The 18,697-nt window shown below is 53.8% G+C and overlaps 1 protein-coding gene across 1 annotated transcript in view; it reads left to right on the top strand.

The window, feature by feature from the left end:
• SNRNP200 (small nuclear ribonucleoprotein U5 subunit 200) overlaps nucleotides 1-18,599 on the top strand; it is a 35,625-nt gene extending 17,026 nt beyond the window's left edge. The window contains exons 18-45 of the mRNA XM_036396599.2: nucleotides 257-367; nucleotides 783-914; nucleotides 1,317-1,505; nucleotides 2,117-2,314; nucleotides 2,778-2,930; nucleotides 3,405-3,485; nucleotides 3,925-4,008; nucleotides 4,449-4,555; nucleotides 4,636-4,754; nucleotides 5,463-5,617; nucleotides 6,281-6,470; nucleotides 7,475-7,648; nucleotides 8,338-8,498; nucleotides 9,352-9,579; nucleotides 10,023-10,214; nucleotides 10,634-10,812; nucleotides 11,182-11,333; nucleotides 11,754-11,862; nucleotides 12,328-12,436; nucleotides 12,880-13,069; nucleotides 13,433-13,597; nucleotides 14,034-14,155; nucleotides 15,195-15,338; nucleotides 15,974-16,150; nucleotides 16,547-16,707; nucleotides 17,291-17,372; nucleotides 17,606-17,698; nucleotides 18,017-18,599. Of these exons, the coding sequence (XP_036252492.1) occupies nucleotides 257-367; nucleotides 783-914; nucleotides 1,317-1,505; nucleotides 2,117-2,314; nucleotides 2,778-2,930; nucleotides 3,405-3,485; nucleotides 3,925-4,008; nucleotides 4,449-4,555; nucleotides 4,636-4,754; nucleotides 5,463-5,617; nucleotides 6,281-6,470; nucleotides 7,475-7,648; nucleotides 8,338-8,498; nucleotides 9,352-9,579; nucleotides 10,023-10,214; nucleotides 10,634-10,812; nucleotides 11,182-11,333; nucleotides 11,754-11,862; nucleotides 12,328-12,436; nucleotides 12,880-13,069; nucleotides 13,433-13,597; nucleotides 14,034-14,155; nucleotides 15,195-15,338; nucleotides 15,974-16,150; nucleotides 16,547-16,707; nucleotides 17,291-17,372; nucleotides 17,606-17,698; nucleotides 18,017-18,160 (4,101 nt within the window). The 3' untranslated portion in view covers nucleotides 18,161-18,599. The remainder of the gene's footprint in view (nucleotides 1-256; nucleotides 368-782; nucleotides 915-1,316; nucleotides 1,506-2,116; nucleotides 2,315-2,777; nucleotides 2,931-3,404; nucleotides 3,486-3,924; nucleotides 4,009-4,448; nucleotides 4,556-4,635; nucleotides 4,755-5,462; nucleotides 5,618-6,280; nucleotides 6,471-7,474; nucleotides 7,649-8,337; nucleotides 8,499-9,351; nucleotides 9,580-10,022; nucleotides 10,215-10,633; nucleotides 10,813-11,181; nucleotides 11,334-11,753; nucleotides 11,863-12,327; nucleotides 12,437-12,879; nucleotides 13,070-13,432; nucleotides 13,598-14,033; nucleotides 14,156-15,194; nucleotides 15,339-15,973; nucleotides 16,151-16,546; nucleotides 16,708-17,290; nucleotides 17,373-17,605; nucleotides 17,699-18,016) is intronic.
• Nucleotides 18,600-18,697: the final 98 nt, after the last annotated feature.

Raw genomic sequence — 18,697 nt, 5'->3', positions numbered from 1 at the left:
GGGAAAAATTGGGAAAATCTGGTGGGGAAAAGGATTTCTAGCCCTTTTATCCCTGGAGGAAGTGGAGAAATTTGGGAAAATTCCCTCAAGGAGAAGTTGGTGGATCCCCCATTCCCAAGAGATTTTATGCCGGACACGCTGCGACAACTTCTTCACCCTGTCCAACCCCGCCCTGTGGTGATCCCAGACTTTTTTTCCCTTGGAATCTTTCTCCCACTTTTTCCCTGAATTTTTTTGGGGATTTGTTTTCCCCCAGAACCTGGAGCTGAAGGATCTCCTCCCCTATGGCTTCGCCATCCACCACGCCGGGATGACGCGCGTCGACCGCACCTTGGTGGAGGATCTCTTCGCCGACAAACACATCCAGGTGGGGGCCCCAATTCCAGAGGAAATTCTGGAATCGAATCCCAAAAAATTTTCATTTGGGATCCTGCTCTGATGTGGAAAAAAAGGGCTTTGCCTCAAGGATGAAATGAGAGATGAAAATGGAGTTTTTTGGGTGGAAAAGGAGATTTTTGGATGGAGAGTTTGGGTGGATCTGGAGGTTCCTGGTCGGATCTGGAGGTTCCTGGTCGGATCTGGAGGTTCCTGGTCGGATCTGGAAGTTCCTGGTTGAATTTGGAGGTTTTTGGTGGATTTGGCGGTTCCTGGGTGGATCCGATCCCTGGTTTTGGATGGATTTGGAGATTCCTGGGTGGATTTGAAGGTTCCTGCTGGATCTGATCCCTGGTTTTTGATGGATTTGGAGCTTCCTCCTGGATCTGACCCCAGTTTTCCTGCAGGTCCTGGTGTCCACGGCCACGCTGGCCTGGGGTGTGAACCTGCCGGCGCACACGGTGATCATCAAAGGCACACAGGTGTACAGCCCAGAGAAGGGGCGCTGGACAGAGCTGGGGGCGCTGGACATCCTCCAGGTGGGACCTCCAGGAGGACCTTCCTGGCCTCAAATCCCATCCAACACTTTGGTTTTGGGGCTCTTCCTGGTTCTTCCCGGTGTTGTGGGGTTGGAGAGGAGGGGGAAAAGTTCCTCAAGAATTCCTGGCCCAAACCCGCCTGAGATAATCCATCAAGAATTTCTTCCCCAAACCCACCTGAGATATTTACTCAAGAGTTCCATTCCCAGATCCACCTGAGACAATTCCATGTCCAAACCCATCTGAGATATTTTCTCAAGAATTCCTTGCTCAGATCCACCTGAGATAATCCCTCAAGAATTCCATGCCCAGATCCACCTCAGATGACTCCTTGCCCAAACCCACCTGAGATGATCCCTCAGGAATTCCAAGTTCCCTGAGCTGTTTTTGTCCTGGTTCCAGATGCTGGGCCGTGCTGGGAGGCCCCAGTACGACACGAAAGGTGAAGGAATTCTCATCACTTCCCATGGAGAGCTCCAGTATTACCTGTCCCTGCTCAACCAGCAGCTGCCCATCGAGAGCCAGATGGTGGCCAAGCTCCCAGACATGCTCAACGCCGAGGCCGTGCTCGGGAATGTCCAGAATGCCAAGGTTGGATGAGATTCCTGATTTTCTGTAGGGATTTCTGGCTGTGGTTCTGCTCCCTGAGATAATTCCATGCCCAAACCCACCTGAGATAATTCCTCAAGAGTTCCCTGCCCAATCCCGAGTGAGGATTTTTGGGATTGGGGTGTTTGGGGTGTTCTAGGAAGGGTTTTTGGGGTGGGAATGGAAAATCTGAGGGTGTTTTAGGGTTAATTCCAGAATATTTTCCAGGAGATGTGGGGAAAGGGAATTGGGCACCAGGAAAAGCAGATTTCCTTGGAAATTTATGGCAAGGAAAAGCAGCTTTCCAGGGAAATTGGACACCAGGAAAAGCAGATTTTCTGGGAAATTAAGGACCAGGAAAAGCAGATTTTCTTGGAAATTGGAATCCAGGGATTTTCCCTGGAAAATGCCCTTATTCCTGAAATTCCCAGTTTCTGAGGAATCAGGGACAAAGAAAACCAACTTTTCTGGGAAATTTGAACACCAGGAAAAGCAGATTTCCCTGGATTTCCTGGTTCTGTTTTCTGGGATTTTCCTGGGATCAGCTCCACTCTGGAGCTCCCTGGGTGTGCCAGGATATCCCAGGGATCACTCAGGATTTGGGAATTCCGCAGGATGCGGTGAACTGGCTGGGCTACACCTACCTGTACATCCGGATGCTGCGGTCGCCGACCCTTTACGGCATCTCCCACGACGACCTGAAGGCGGATCCGCTCCTGGAGCAGCGGCGCCTCGACCTCGTCCACACCGCGGCCCTGATGCTCGACAAGAACAACCTGGTCAAGTACGACAAGAAAACCGGGAATTTCCAGGTGGGACGGCAAAAAAAATGGGGATTTTTAGGTGGGAGGGGAAAAAAAATGGAGATTTTTAGGTGGGAGGTTGCCATGGGTTTATCCTGGTTATTCCCATTGTGTTCTCCTGGCCATTTTTCTTCCCACCATTCCTGTGGTTTCTCCCAGTTGTTCTGGCTGTTCTCCCGGCCGTTCCCGTGGTTTATCCTGGCCATTCCCGTGGTTTATCCTGGCCGTTCCCATGGTTTATCCTGACCATTCCCATGGTTTATCCTGACTGTTCCCATAGGTTTATCCTGGCCATTCCTGCTGTTCTCCTGGACATTTTTCTCCCCACCATTCCCATAGTTTATCCCAGCTGTTCCTGTGGTTTATCCCAACTGTTATCCTGACCGTTCCTGTGGTTTATCCCAACTGTTACCCTGACTGTTCCCGTGGTTTATCCTGACTGTTCCCGCCGTTTTCCCGGCTGTCCCGGCAGGTGACGGAGCTGGGCCGCATCGCCAGCCATTACTACATCACCAACGAGACGGTGCAGACGTACAACCAGCTGCTGAAACCCACCCTGAGCGAGATCGAGCTCTTCCGTGTCTTCTCCCTGTCCTCGGAGTTCCGCAACATCACCGTGCGCGAGGTACGGGAACGGGCAACGTCCAACACCCAACAGCCAACAACACCCAACAGCCAACAACACCCAACAGCCAATAACACCCAACAGCCATCATCCAACAGTGCCCAACAACCATCACCTAACAACACCCAACAGGCATTGATTAACAGCCATCACCCAACAGCCATCACCAACATGTAACATCCATCAACACCCAACAACACCCAGCAGCCATCACTCAACAGGCAACAACACCCGACAGCCATCACCCAACAGCACCCAATGATCATCACCTGTTGCTCAACACCCAACATCAAACAGCCATCACCCAACAGCCATCAACCATCACTCAACCACACCCAACAGCACCCAGCAACTGTCACCCAACACACAATGAACATCAACCAACAGCACCCAACAACACCCAACAGTACCAACAGCCAACACACACACAGCACCCATCACCCATCACCCAACACCCATCCCTGTTTTCCCCAGGAGGAGAAGCTGGAGCTGCAGAAGCTTCTGGAGCGAGTCCCGATCCCGGTGAAGGAGAGCATCGAGGAGCCCAGTGCCAAGGTGAGCCCTGGTGGGAATTCCCGGTGGGAATTCTGCTCCTTTCCCTCTCTGGGATGTCCTGGATGGGGCTGGGAAACCACGAGAGATCCAGGGGATCTGTGGGATTGAGGGAAGGATGGAAAGGAGGTGGGAGAAGGGAATTGTGTGCCAGGAGAAGCAGATTTCTTGGGATATTTGGGACCAGGAAAAGGAAATTTCCTTGGAAATTTGGAAACACGAAAAGCAGCTTTCCTTGGAAATTTGGAAACACGAAAAGCAGCTTTCTCAGGAATTTGGAGCCAGGATAAGCAGCTTTCATGGAAAACTAGGAGTCAGGAAAAGGAGGTTTCTTTGGAAATTTGGAACCAGGAAAAGCAGCTTTTTTGGGAAATTGGGGAACAGGAAAAGGAGGTTTCCTTGGGAATTAAGCTCCAGGTGGTTTTTCCATTGCCATTCCCAGATCAACGTCCTGCTCCAGGCCTTCATCTCACAGCTGAAGCTGGAGGGGTTCGCCCTCATGGCCGACATGGTCTACGTCACCCAGGTGAGCCAGGAATTCCCTCAGAATTCCCAGTGGGATTGGTGAGGGGTTGGGATGGAATTCCCAGAGCAGCTGGGATCCCTGCAAGTGTCCAAGGCCAGGTTGGAGCCGCCTGGGACAGTGGAAAATGTCCCAACGTATGGTGGAACTTGATGAGCTTTAAGGTTCCTTCCAACCCAAACCATTCCATGATTCCATGTGGAGATTTAGGTGGGATTTTGGGAAGGGATTTTCCCTGTGAGTGGCTGGGATGGAATTCTCAGAGCAGCTGGGGACCCCTGGAAGTGTCCAAGGCCAACGCTGTGCGATGGCACCGGTTTGGGTGACACCAGTTGGGATTTTGGGTCATTCCCACCCCAAACCCTTCCGAGCTGGCCCAGGGGTTGGGATGGGAATTTGGGAACGTCCAGGATGTGACCCCAAAACCCTTCCCTGCCCTGCAGTCGGCCGGGAGGCTGATGAGAGCCATCTTTGAGATCGTCCTGAACCGCGGCTGGGCCCAGCTCACCGACAAGACCCTCAACCTCTGCAAGATGATCGACAAGCGCATGTGAGCCCTGATCCTGCAGAATTCCCCAAAATTCCCCCAAAATTCCTGCAGTTCCATGAGCCCCCGGCTTGTCCCCACAGGTGGCAGTCCATGTGTCCCCTGCGCCAGTTCAAGAAGCTGCCCGAGGAGGTGGTGAAGAAGATCGAGAAGAAGAATTTCCCCTTCGAGCGCCTCTACGACCTCAACCACAACGAGATCGGTGCTGAAACGGGGGGAAAATCCCTGAAATTGGGGATGGGGAGGGGTTCAGGATCATGGCATGGGAGAATTCCCTGAATCTGGGTTAAAATCTCCTGAATTCAGGTTAAAATCTCCAAAATTCAGGCTAAAATCCCCCAAATTCGGGCTGGGCAGGGGTTTGGGATTGTGGCATGGGAAAATCCCCCAAATCTGGGTTAAAAACCCCCAAATCTGGGTTAAAAACCCCCAAATCTGGGTTAAAATCCCCCAAATGCAGGTTAAAATCCCCCAAATCCTGGATTAGATGGGATTTTGAGAAGAAACATCTTCATTTTGAGGGTGGGGAATTTCTCCAGGATTTTCCTTCCCAAATGGGGGAGTTTTCCTCAGAAATGGGGGTAATTTCTCCAGAATTTTCCCTCAGAAATGGGGAATTTCTGCAGGATATCCCTTCAGAGATGGGGAATTTCTCTAGGATATCCCCTCAGAAGTGGGGAAATTACTCCATTTCCAGTTGGGGGATTTTGCCTCAGAAATGGGGGATTTTGCCTCAGAAATGGGGGATTTTGCCTCAGAAATGGGGGATTTTGCCTCAGAAATTGGGGAATTTCTCCAGGAATTTCCCTCATTGTCTGGACCAGCTGCAGAGGCCTCACTCTCCGAATCCCGCTCTTTTTGGGATCCATCCTGACCCCATCCCTTATTTTTTTTTTTCCCCCCCTCACAGGAGAGCTGATCCGGATGCCGAAAATGGGGAAAACCATCCATAAATACGTGCACTTGTTCCCGAAGCTGGAGCTGTCCGTGCACCTGCAGCCCATCACGCGCTCCACGCTCAAGGTGGAGCTCACCATCGCGCCCGACTTCCAGTGGGACGAGAAGGTGGGAAAGGGGGTAATCATGAGGGGAAATGGGGGATTTTGGGGTGGTAGAGTGGGAATTGTTGGGGAAAATGGGGAATTCTGGGGCTAGGATGTGGAAATCATGAGGGGAAAATGCCCTGATTAGGGGGAAAATGGCATTTATGGGGTTGGGGTGTGGAAATCCTGAGGGAAAATGTGAGGGGAAAATGGGGAATTCTGGGGGTGGGGTTGAAAATTGTGAGGAAAAATGGGGGATTTTGGGAATGGGGAGGTGGAAATCGTGAGGGAAAATGGGGGGTTCTGGGGTGGGGGGGTTGAAATTGTGAGGGAAAATGTGAGGGATAATGGGGCTATGATGTGGAAATCATGAAAGGAAAATGCCCTGATGGGAAGGAATAATGGGATTTATTGGGTTGGGCTGTGGAAATTGTGAGGGAAAATGGGGGGATTTTGGAGTGGAGGGGTGGAAATTGTGAGGGGAAATGAGGAATTGTGAGGTTGAGGTGTGGAAATCATCAGGGAAAATGCCCTGATCACGCAAAACCCAAAAATCTGGGGTCGGTTTTAAAAACCACAGGGCAAAACACAATCCTGGGATGAAAAGGATCCATTTTGAGGCTGGAGCACTTGGAATTGTGAGGGCTGGGACAGGGAATTGAGAATTTTCCCTTTTTTTTCCCAGGTTCACGGCTCCTCCGAGGCCTTCTGGATCCTGGTGGAGGACGTGGACAGCGAGGTGATCCTGCACCACGAATATTTCCTGCTCAAGGCCAAATATGCCCAGGATGAGCACCTGGTGACATTTTTTGTGCCCGTCTTCGAGCCTCTGCCTCCCCAGTATTTCATCCGGGTGGTGTCCGACCGCTGGCTCTGTGAGTGCCCCTTTTCCTGGGTTTATTCATGCTTTTATTCCTGGTTTTTTTTTTTTTTCTGCTTTTATTCCTGGGTTTTTTCCTGCTTTTTTCCACAGTTTTTTTTCTGGGATTTATTCCTATTTTTTTCTGGGATTTATTCCTATTTTTTTCTGGGATTTATTCCTATTTTTTCCTGGGCTTTATTCCTGGTTTTTCCTGAGGTTTATCCCGGGTTTTTTGGCTCTGTGAGTGCCTCTTTATTGGGGTTTATTCTGAGTTTTTCCAGGGGTTTATTCCTGGTTTTTCCTGGGCGTTTTTTTACCCCTTCTCCCAGAGCTTTGGGATCTGGTTTTTATTCCCTTCTTCCAGAACTTTGGAGTCTGTTTTTTAACCCTGTTTCCAAACCTTTGGAATTCCGGATTTATCCCCTCTCGCAAACCTTTGGAATCTGTTTTTTTCCCTATTCCCAAACCTTTGGAATATGTTTTTTATCCTATTCCCAAATCTTTGGAATTCTGGGTTTTTATTCCCTTTCCCAAACCTTTGGAATTCCGGGTTTATCCCCATTCCCAAACCTTTGGAATTCCGGGTTTATCCCCATTCCCAAACCTTTGGAATTCCAGGTTTATCCCCTTTCCCAAACCTTTGCAATCTGATTTTTATCCCTATTCCCAAACCTTTGGAATATGTTTTTTATCCTATTCCCAAATCTTTGGAATTCTGGGTTTTTATTCCCTTTCCCAAACCTTTGGAATTCCGGGTTTATCCCCATTCCCAAATCTTTGGAATTCCGGGTTTATCCCCATTCCCAAACCTTTGGAATTCCGGGTTTATCCCCTTTCCCAAACCTTTGCAATCTGATTTTTATCCCTATTCCCAAACCTTTGGAATTCTGGGTTAATCCCTTCTCCCAAACCCCCGCAATCCATTTCCCATCCTTCCAACCCCACCCCCGTGGCAGATCCAGACCCCCTGGATCCGCCCACCTCAAAAAAATTTCAGGAATTCTTTCCATCCTCCAGCCTGTGAGACCCAACTCCCCGTTTCTTTCCGGCACCTGATCCTTCCGGAAAAATACCCGCCGCCCACGGAGCTGCTGGACCTGCAGCCGCTGCCGGTGTCGGCGCTGCGCAACAGCGCCTTCGAGAGCCTCTACCAGGACAAGTTCCCCTTCTTCAACCCCATCCAGACTCAAGGTGAGGCTTCCAGGTCCTCATCCCGCCGGGATTTCCCAGGATTTGGTGGTTTTGGCTGGAATTTTTTTGGCGGGGGGGGGGATGGGGAATCGCGGGGTGGTTTGTGGGTTTGGGGTTTTGGATGGGTTCAGCAGGTTCTGGAGGTTGTGGTTGGTCCTTCTGCTTGTTCCATGTGGATTTCATCTCTCCCAGAGTTTTGGGGTCCGTGGATGATTCACTATTCCCAGTTTTGGGATCCGTGGTTAATCCTGTATTCCCAGAGTTTTGGGATCCATGGTTTAACCTGTTCCCAAAGTTTTCAGATCTGTGGTTTATCACCTCTCCCAGAGTTTTGGGATCCGTGGTTTATCTCTCCCAAAATTTTGGGATCCATGCTTTATCTCCATTCCCAGACTTTTGGGATCCATGGATTATCCTCTCTCCAAGAGATTTGGGATCCGTGGTTTATCCCCTCTCCCAGACTTTTGGGACTGTGGTTTATCCCCTGTCCCAGAGTATTGGGGTCTGTGCTTTATCCCCTCTCCCAGAGTTTTTGGATCCATGGTTTATCCCCTCTCCCAGAATTTCGGGATCAGTGGTTTACCCCTAAAGACATTCCCCAGATCTCCTCTCCCTCCGGCCGGATCCTCACCCCATTCCCAAATTTTTGGTTTGTTTTTCCCCCCTCCCGAACCCACGGGTTTGCCCAGTGTTCAACACGGTGTACAACAGCGACGACAACGTCTTCGTGGGCGCGCCCACGGGCAGCGGCAAAACCATCTGCGCCGAGTTCGCCATCCTGCGCATGCTCCTGCAGAACTCCGAGGGCCGCTGCGTCTACATCACCCCCATGGAGGCCCTGGCCGAGCAGGTGGGGCCCCGGGAATTCCCTGGGGCTGGGAATTTGCCCCACCTTCACGCCTCAGGTTCTTCGGGATCCGCTCGGGGTTTGGCCGTCCCTGCTGCTTCCGGGGGCGGGTTACGGGGGGCACTGGGGAATCGCTTGAGTTCGGGGGGAGTTTGGAGGGAATTGTACAGTTTTGAGGGGAGTTTGGTGGGAATTGCCCCAGTTTTGAGGGGAGTTTGGTGGGAATTGCCCCAGTTTGGTGGGAATTGCCCCATTTTGAGAGGAGTTGGGTGGGAATCGCCCCAATTTGAGGGAAATATGAGAGGAGTTGGGTGGAAATCGCCCCAATTTGAGGGAAATATGAGAGGAATTCGGTGGGAATTGCCCCATTTTGAGAGGAATTTGGTGGGAATTGCCCCATTTTGAGAGAAATTGGGTGGGAATCGCCCCAATATGAGGGAAATATGAGAGGAATTTGGGGGGAATTGCCCAATTTTGAGGAGAATTTGGTGGGAATGGCCCCAGTTTGAGAGGAGCTTGTTGGGAATTGCCCCATTTTGGTGGGAAGTGCCCCATTTTGAGAGGAACTTGGAGGGAATTGCCCCAGTTTTGGGATAAGACTGGTCTGGTGGGAATTCCCCAGGAATTTGGCAGGAATTGCCCCAGTTTGAGAGGAATTTGGAGGGAATTGCCCCATTTTGAGGGGAATTGGGTGGGAATTACCCCAGTTTGAGAGGAATTTGGTGGGAATTGCCCCAATTTGAGAGGAATTAGATGGGAATCACCCCCATTTTGGGGATTATGCCGCCTCTCCTGTATGAATCCTGGATAAATCTGTTGGGAACTCCGGATTCAAGGCTACTTCCCATTTCCCCAGGTTTTCATGGATTGGTACGAGAAATTCCAGGAGCGCCTCAACAAGAAGGTGGTGCTGCTCACGGGGGAGACCAGCACGGACCTGAAGCTGCTGGGCAAGGGGAACATCATCATCAGCACCCCAGAAAAGTGGGATATCCTCTCCCGCCGCTGGAAGCAGCGCAAGAACGTCCAGAACGTCAACCTGTTCATCGTGGATGAAGTGCACCTGATCGGGGGCGAGAACGGGGTGAGAGTCCTGGCAGTGGGGTGGGGACGGGTCCGGCCCGGAATGGGAGGTTCCCAGTGGGATTTTGAGTTGTTTTGGAGAAGGTTTTGCTGGTGGGAATTGATCCGATGGGATGAGGTGGGATGGGATGGGAAGGTCAGAAGGGGTTTCCATTTCCATGCGGTGTCCTGGACGGATCTCAGCCAGGAGCAGTCCTGATCCCGCTCCTGATCCCATTCCTGATCTTGCTTCTGATCCCACTCTTGATCCTGCTTCTGATCCTGGTCCTGATCCCATTCCTGATCCGGCTTCTGATCCTGGTCCTGATCCCATTTCTGATCCTGCTCCTGCTCCCGCTCCTGCTCCATCTGTATCTCTCAGGAAGCTCAGGAGGGATTTCCATGGATTCTCCTGACTGGATCCCATTCCCAGTCCCATTCCTGATCCCGTTTATCCCCCCACAGCCCGTGCTGGAGGTGATCTGCTCGCGCATGCGCTACATCTCGTCGCAGATCGAGCGGCCGATCCGCATCGTGGCGCTGAGCTCGTCGCTGTCCAATGCCAAGGACGTGGCGCACTGGCTGGGCTGCAGTGCCACCGCCACCTTCAACTTCCACCCCAACGTGCGCCCCGTGCCCCTGGAGCTGCACATCCAGGTAGGGACGGGAATGGCTGGGATTTTTGGAAAAATCCCTTGGGATCATTGGTAACCCTTGGCTGTGATCAGTTGGGATTGTTGGTCATTCTTGGCCACGATCCCTTGGGATTGTTGGTAGTACTTGGCCAGGATCCCTTGGGATTTTGGCCAGCTAATTCTTGGACATGATTCGTGGCCTAATCATTGGTAATTCTTGGCCATGACCCCTTGGGATCATTGATAGTTCTTGGCCAGAATCCCTTGGGATCATTGGTAATTCTTGGCCACGATCCATTGGGATTGAGATTGGCATTGGCCATTGATCACCAATCCAGGGATCAATCATTTCCGTGCCGGAATTACGCGAGTTTTCCAAGATTTCCCACCAGTTTGGCAGGGAATCCTTTGGGATCCATCTGGATTTGGGGTTTTTGGCAGGGTTTCAACATCAGCCACACGCAGACGCGGCTGCTGTCCATGGCCAAGCCCGTGTACCACGCCGTGATGAAGCACTCGCCCAAAAAGCCCGTCCTGGTCTTCGTCCCGTCCCGCAAACAGACCCGGCTCACGGCCATCAACATCCTGACCACCTGCGCCTCTGACGTCCAGCGCCACAGGTGGCACCTGGGGGACACCTGGGGACACCACGGGATGGGCTGTGGGGCTGGAGAACATCCAGGGATGGGGAGTTCCTGAGGGAGATGGGATGGGTTATGGAGTTGGAGAAGGTCCAGGCTTGGGTTATGGAGTTGGAGGTGGAGATGGGGAATTCCTGAGGGAGCTGAGGGGACTTGGCCTGGACAAGAAGGGGATCATGGGGTGGGGTTGGATGGAATGGGATTGGGATGGGATTTGGATTGGGATCAGTGGGATTAAGGGGATGGGATCAAAGGAGGTAATGGGTCAAAGGGATGGGATGGGATGGGATTGTGATTAGGATGGGATGGGAGATCCTGAAGTCTGACCAATTCCCGGATACCCCACAGGTTCCTGCACTGTGCCGAGAAGGACCTGGTGCCGTACCTGGAGAAGCTGAGCGACCCCACGCTGAAGGAGACGCTGGTGAACGGGGTCGGGTACCTGCACGAGGGGCTCACGGCCATGGAGCGGCGCGTGGTGGAGCAGCTCTTCAGCTCCGGTCAGGGCACAGCGGGGTCGGCGTCGGGATCGGCTGGGATTGATCTTGGGGCTGGGATGGAATAGAGATCGGGATTGGAATCAGGATTGGGATTGGATGAGATTGATTTTAGGGTTGGGATTGATGGGATGGGATGGGATGGATAGGATAGGATGGGATGGGATAGAGATTGGGGTTGGAATCAGGATTGGGATGGGGTAAGATTGATTTTGGGGATGGGATGGTTGAGTAGGATTGGAAGGGATAGAGACTGGGATCGGGATTGGGATCAGGGTGGGGTGGATGGGACAGAGACTGGGATTCGATGAATCTCCACCTCCCACCCCCAGAAATTCCGGAATATTCCCCGCCCCCCTCTCTGAGTGCCCCGAGTCCCGGGGTCTCTGTCCCCCCTGACCCCGGGTGCCCTCCCGCCCCCAGGAGCCGTGCAGGTGATGGTGGCCTCGCGCAGCCTCTGCTGGGGCATGAACATCTCAGCCCACCTGGTGATCATCATGGACACGCAGTACTACAACGGCAAGATCCACGCGTGAGCCCAGCCCCGATCCCTCGGGGTGGGATTGGGATGGGATTGGGATTGGGATGGATGGGGTGGGATGAGATGAGATTGGGATAGGATGGGATCCATCGGATGTGATGGGATGAGATTGATGGGATGGGATTGGGGATTGGGATTGGATTGGAATGGGATTGGGTTTGAGGTGGGGTGGGATTGGGTGTGGGATGGGGTAGGATGGGATTGGATTGGGATTGAGGATGGGATTGGGATCCCAGGTGGGATGGATGGATGGATGGATGGATGGATGGATGGATGGATGGATGGATGGATGGATGGATGGATGGATGGGATTGGGATCCCAGGTAGAATAGGATTGGGATCCCAGGTGGGATAGGATGGATGGGATTGGGATCCCAGGTGGGATAGGGTGGATGGGATTGGGATTGGGATGGGGATGGGGATCCCTGGGGCGCTGCTGACGCCGTGGCCGTGCAGGTACGTGGATTACCCCATCTACGACGTGCTGCAGATGGTCGGCCACGCCAACCGCCCGCTGCAGGACGACGAGGGGCGCTGCGTCATCATGTGCCAGGGCTCCAAGAAGGTGGGACATGGATGGATCCGGGGCATTCCCGGGATTCCAGCTGGGGTTGGCCGCCTCCAGATGGTGGATGAGCCTCACCAGGGTTGGGGTGGGATCAGTGGGAATGGATAGGGTGGATGGGATGGGATGGGAATGATGGAATGGGAGGGATGGGAAAGGAACGATGGGATGGGATGAATGGGGTGGGATGAATGGGATGGGAGCAACAGGGTCAATGGGCTGAGATGGAATGGGATCCAAGAGATCAATGGGATGGGATGGAAATGATGGGATGGGATCCATGGGACGAATGGAATGGAATGGGACGGGACAGGATCCAAACCCTCACTCAGGGTTGGGATCACCACGGCGACAGCCCAAACCCGCGCCGCACTGGGCGTTCCCACACCATTTTTGGGATGAAATCAAGAATTCTTTCCCTTTTCCTGCCCCTCCTGCCGCAGGATTTCTTCAAGAAGTTCCTGTACGAGCCTCTGCCGGTGGAGTCTCACCTGGATCACTGCATGCACGACCACTTCAACGCCGAGATCGTCACCAAGACCATCGAGAACAAGCAGGACGCCGTGGACTACCTGACCTGGACCTTCCTGTACCGCAGGATGACCCAGAACCCCAACTACTACAACCTGCAAGGTGGGAATGGGGTCTGTGTGCCAGCAGGGAGCTCCTGCAGCCTGGGAATGACCCCTCAGAAGGTCCTGGGGTGGAAATGGTGCTGCTGGCAATCCCATCTTGTCCCATCATTTCCCATCCCATCCCATGGGTCCCATCCTATCCCATCCCTCCATTATCCCATCCCTCCATTATCCCATTACCCGATCCCATTATATCATCCCATTTTCCCATTACCCCATCCCATTATCCCATCATCTTATCCCATTAACTCATCCCATTATCCCATGATCCCTTTACCCCACCACATCCCAACCCCATCATTCCATCCCATCATTCCCATCCCGATCCCATCATCCCCGTGACCCCCCGATCCCGCCGCAGGCGTGTCCCACCGGCACCTGTCGGATCACCTGTCGGAGCTGGTGGAGCAGACGCTCAGCGACCTGGAGCAGTCCAAGTGCATCAGCATCGAGGACGAGATGGACGTGGCGCCGCTCAACCTGGGCATGATCGCTGCCTACTACTACATCAACTACACCACCATAGGTGCCCCAGAACCACGGGATTCCGCTCTTTTCCTAAGAAATTCCATGGGGTTGGGGGTTTGGACCCAAAAAATCCATGGGGTTTGGGGGTTTGAACCCAAAAAATCTATGGGTTTGGAGGTTTCACAAAAAATAATCCATGGGTATGGGGGTTCCACCAAAAAATCCATGAGTTTGGGAGTTCCACCAAAAAATCTATGGGTTTGGGGGTTTTCCCCAAAAAAAATCTATGGGTTTGGGGGTTTTCCCCCCAAAAATATCCATGGGTTTGGGGGTTTTCACCAAAAACATCCATGGGTTTGGGTGTTGTCCCAAAAAAATCCCTATTCGTTTATTTTCCTTCCAGAAAATCCCTGTTTTGGGATTTCCCCCACAAATTCCCATTTTTTTTGTATTTTCTCCCCAAAATTTCCAACTTTTTGCATGTTTTCTCCCAGAACTGTTCAGCATGTCCCTCAACGCCAAGACCAAGGTGCGGGGGCTGCTGGAGATCATCTCCAACGCCGCCGAGTACGAGAACATCCCCATCCGGCACCACGAGGACAACCTGCTGCGCCAGGTCTGGGGTCAATGGGATCAATGGGATCAATGGGGTCAGTGGGATCAGTGGGATCATTGGGATCCATGGAATGGGGTCAATGGGAACATCCCCATCCGGCACCACGAGGACAACCTGCTGCGCCAGGTCTGGGGTCATTGGGATGGGATCAATGGGATCAATGGGATGGGGTGAATGAGATCAACAGAATGGGATGGGATCAATGGGAACATCCCCATCCGGCACCACGAGGACAACCTGCTGCGCCAGGTCTGGGGTCAATGGGATGGGGTCAATGGGATCAATGGGATGGGGTGAATGGGATCAGTGGGGTCAGTGGGATCATTGGGATCAATGGGATGGGGTCAATGGGATCAACAGAATGGGATGGGATCAATGGGAACATCCCCATCCGGCACCACGAGGACAACCTGCTGCGCCAGGTCTGGGGTCAATGGGATGGGATCAATGGGATGGGGTCAGTGGGATCAGTGGGATCATTGGGATCCATGGAATGGGGTCAATGGGAACATCCCCATCCGGCACCACGAGGACAACCTGCTGCGCCAGGTCTGGGGTCAGTGGGATCAATGGGATGGGGTCAATGGGGTCAATGGGATCCATGGAATGGGGTCGTTGGGATCATTGGGATCAATGGGATGGGGTCAATGGGATCAACAGAATGGGGTGGGATCAATGGGAACATCCCCATCCAGCACCACAAGGACAACCTGCTGCGCCAGGTCTGGCATCGGGATGGGATCCTTGGGATGGGGTCAATGGGATCCATGGGATGGGTTTGAGAATAGGATCAGTAGGATTGATGGGATGGGATGGGATCAGTAGGATTGATGGGATGGGATCAATGGGAATGGTGGGATGGAATGGGATCTGTGGGATTGGGATGGAATGGAATGGGATGAGCACTCAACAATCCCAACCCCATTAATTCCACAATCCCAAAACCTCTCTCCCTCCTCCACCCCGGTGATGAAGCTGATTTTGGGGTCAAGCACCGGTTTGGGGGTTGGGCACTAAAGGGTTTCTCCTGCACCCCCAGCTGTCCCAGAAGGTGCCCCACAAGCTGACCAACCCCAAATTCAACGACCCCCACGTCAAGACCAACCTGCTGCTGCAGGCCCACCTGTCCCGCATGCAGCTGAGCGCGGAGCTGCAGTCGGACACCGAGGAGATCCTCAGCAAGGTGGGACCCCAAAACCCCGCTCGGGGCATGGGGAGTGCAGCGAAGGGTCCTTGGGATGAGGAGCTGGAGAGATCCCCCATCCATCATGGGGTGGGGTGGGATTTGTGGCCGAGGAAAGCGGGGCAGGATAATGAGGTTCTTCAGGGGTTCCTCTATCCCATGGGGTCAGTTCTCTGGGAATTCCATCCCATGGGGCCAGTTCTCTGGGAATTCCATCCTGGGTCCATCTATGGGGTCAATTCTGCAGGAATTCCAGCCTGGCTCCATCCCATAGGGTCAGTTCTCCAGGACTGATCCATCCCATGGGGTCAGTTCTCTGGGAATTCCATCCCATGGGGCCAGTTCTCCAGGAATTCCATCCTGGCTCCATCTATGGGGTCAATTCTGCAGGAATTCCAGCCTGGCTCCATCCCATAGGGTCAGTTCTCCAGGACTGATCCATCCCATGGGGTCAGTTCTCTGGGAATTCCATCCTGGGTCCATCCTATGGGGCCAGCTCTCCAGGGCTTGCCCCATGTGGTCACTCTTCAGTGGGGCCAGTTCTGCAGGAACTGCTCCAGCCTGGCTCCATCCCATGAGGTCCCCATCCCTGTCCATGTCACTGACCATCCCTGTCCCTCTGTCCATCTGTCCAGGCCATCCGGCTGATCCAGGCCTGCGTGGACGTGCTGTCCAGCAATGGGTGGCTGAGCCCGGCGCTGGCCGCCATGGAGCTGGCCCAGATGGTCACCCAGGCCATGTGGTCCAAGGATTCGTACCTGAAGCAGCTGCCCCACTTCACCTCCGAGCACATCAAACGCTGCACGGACAAGGTACGGCCCGGGGACACCTGGGGACACCTTGGGGACACCTGGGGACACCTGGGAGACACCTTGGGGACGTTCTAGGGATATCCAGGGGATGCCCAGGGGACACCTTGGGGACACTCTGGGGCACCTAAGGGACATCCAAGGGACACCCACAGGACACTCTGGGGACACCTTGGGGATACCTAAGGGACATCCAAGGGACATTTTAGGGACATCTTGGGGACACTTTGGGGACATTTTTGGGGCACTTGTGGGCCACCTTGAGACCAAGGAGACACCCAGGGAGCACCTTGGGACCCAGGGGACACCTTGGGGACACCCAGGGGGCACCCAAGGGATACCTTGGGGATACCCAAGGGACACCTTGGGGACACCTTGGGCCGACTGTGGGCACTGCAGGGCGTGGAGAGCGTGTTTGACATCATGGAGATGGAGGACGAGGAGCGCACGGCGCTGCTGCAGCTGCCCGAGGCGCAGATTGCCGACGTGGCGCGCTTCTGCAACCGCTACCCCAACATCGAGCTGTCCTACGAGGTGGGGGACAGGGACAGCATCCGCAGGTGAGGCCGGGCTCAGCGGGGCCATTGGGGTCATCGGGGATGGGATTGGGGTCATTGGGATGGGATTGGAGTCATTGGGATCATTGAGAGTGTTGAGTTCACTGCGATCATTGGGTTGGGGATGGTTCTTCAACTGCTACCCCAACATGGAGCTGTCCTGTGAGGTGGGGGACAGGGACAGCATCTGCAGGTTTGTATGGGGTCATTGGGGTCATCGGGGTCATTGGGATGGGGTTGGGATCGTTGGGATCATGGCAATGGAGGTGGTTCTTCAACCACTACCCCAGCATGGAGCTGTCGTGCGGGGTGGGGGGACAGGGAGAGCATCTGCAGGTGAGACTGGGGTCAGTGGGGTCGGGATTGGAGTCATTGGGATCATTGAGAGTGTTGAGTTCATTGGGATCATTGGGTTGGGGATGGTTCACTGCAACTGCTACACCAACATGGAGCTGTCCTGTGAGCTGGGGGACAGGGACAGCATCCACAGCTCTGCATGGGATTGGCATCAGGACTGGCATCAGGATCATTGGGGTCACGATCACGGTGTGATCCCGCTGTTGCTGATCCCACTGTGTGTCTCCAGTGGTGGCCCCGTGGTGGTGCTGGTGCAGCTGGAGCGTGAGGAGGAGGTCACCGGGCCGGTCATCGCCCCCCTGTTCCCACAGGTACCGCGGGTCGGGATCCCATCCATCCCAATCATGTCCCCAATGTCCCCACAGAAGCGTGAGGAGGGCTGGTGGGTGGTGACGAGGATGGCGATGGGGTGGCAGTGTCTCTGATGTCCCCGGTGTCCCCTGATGTCCCCACAGAAGCGTGAGGAGGGCTGGTGGGTGGTGATGAGGATGGCGATGGGGTGGCAGTGTCTCTGATGTCCCCGATGTCCCCAATGTCCCCACAGAAGCGTGAGGAGGGCTGGTGGGTGGTGATCGGCGACTCCAAGTCCAACAGCCTCATCTCCATCAAACGCCTGACGCTGCAGCAGAAGGCCAAGGTGACACTGGGGTGACAATGGGGTGACATGGGATGGGTGACACTGGGGGTGACACAGGCGCTGACATGAAGGGGGGGGTGACACAGGGGTGACACCAAGGTGCCACGGGCTGGGTGACCCTGGGTGACATCAAGGTACCATGGGCTGGGTGACATTGAGGTGCCATGGGCTGGGTCACACCAAGGTACTGAGGTCACACCATGGTGCCATGGGCTGGGTGACCCCGGGTGACCCCGGGCTGGGTCACACTGAGGTTCCACGGGCTGGGTGACCCCGGGTGACCCCATTGTGACCCCGTGGTGCTGTCCCTGTCCCCAGGTCAAGCTGGACTTCGTGGCCCCAGCAGCGGGCACCCAGCACTACACGCTGTTCTTCATGAGCGACGCCTACATGGGCTGCGACCAGGAGTACAAATTCAGCGTGGACGTCAAGGAGGCCGAGAGCGACTCCGACTCTGACTGAGCCCCAAATGTCCCTCGGGACCCTAAAAATCCATCAGGACCCTAAAAATCCATCAGGATCCCAAATGGCCCTGAGAAAAGCCTCAAAATTCCAAAATGCCCCACAGAATCCTAAAACGGCCCAGAGAATTCTAAAAAAACCCTCAGGATCCCAAATGTCCCTCAGGATCCTAAAAAATCCCTCAGGATCCCAAATGTCCCTCGGGATCCCAAAATTATCCCAGTAAAATCCCACAGAATCCCAAAATATCCCAGAGAATCCCAAAATATCCCAGCGAAATCCCACCCAAATACTGTAAAATACCAGAAAATCCCACAGAATCCCAGCAACAATCCCATAAAATGCCCCAGATCCCCCTCCTGCGTTCCCGTTGGTTTGTAGGGTTTGAATGTTTTGTACAGAGTTTTTTTTTTAGGTTGGAATAAACTTTGGGATGCGACTCGGCCTCGGTGCTGGACCCCAAATTCCCAGATCCCAAAATCCTGGACCCCAAATTCCCCGATCCCAAACCCTTGGATCCCAAACTCCTGGGTCCCA

The sequence above is a fragment of the Molothrus ater genome, chromosome 28, assembly GCF_012460135.2.
Source record: "Molothrus ater isolate BHLD 08-10-18 breed brown headed cowbird chromosome 28, BPBGC_Mater_1.1, whole genome shotgun sequence".
NCBI classification, from domain to species: Eukaryota; Metazoa; Chordata; class Aves; order Passeriformes; family Icteridae; genus Molothrus; species Molothrus ater.
The sequence above is the reverse complement of the archived record's forward strand: the minus strand, read 5'-3'. Positions and strand labels throughout refer to the sequence as shown.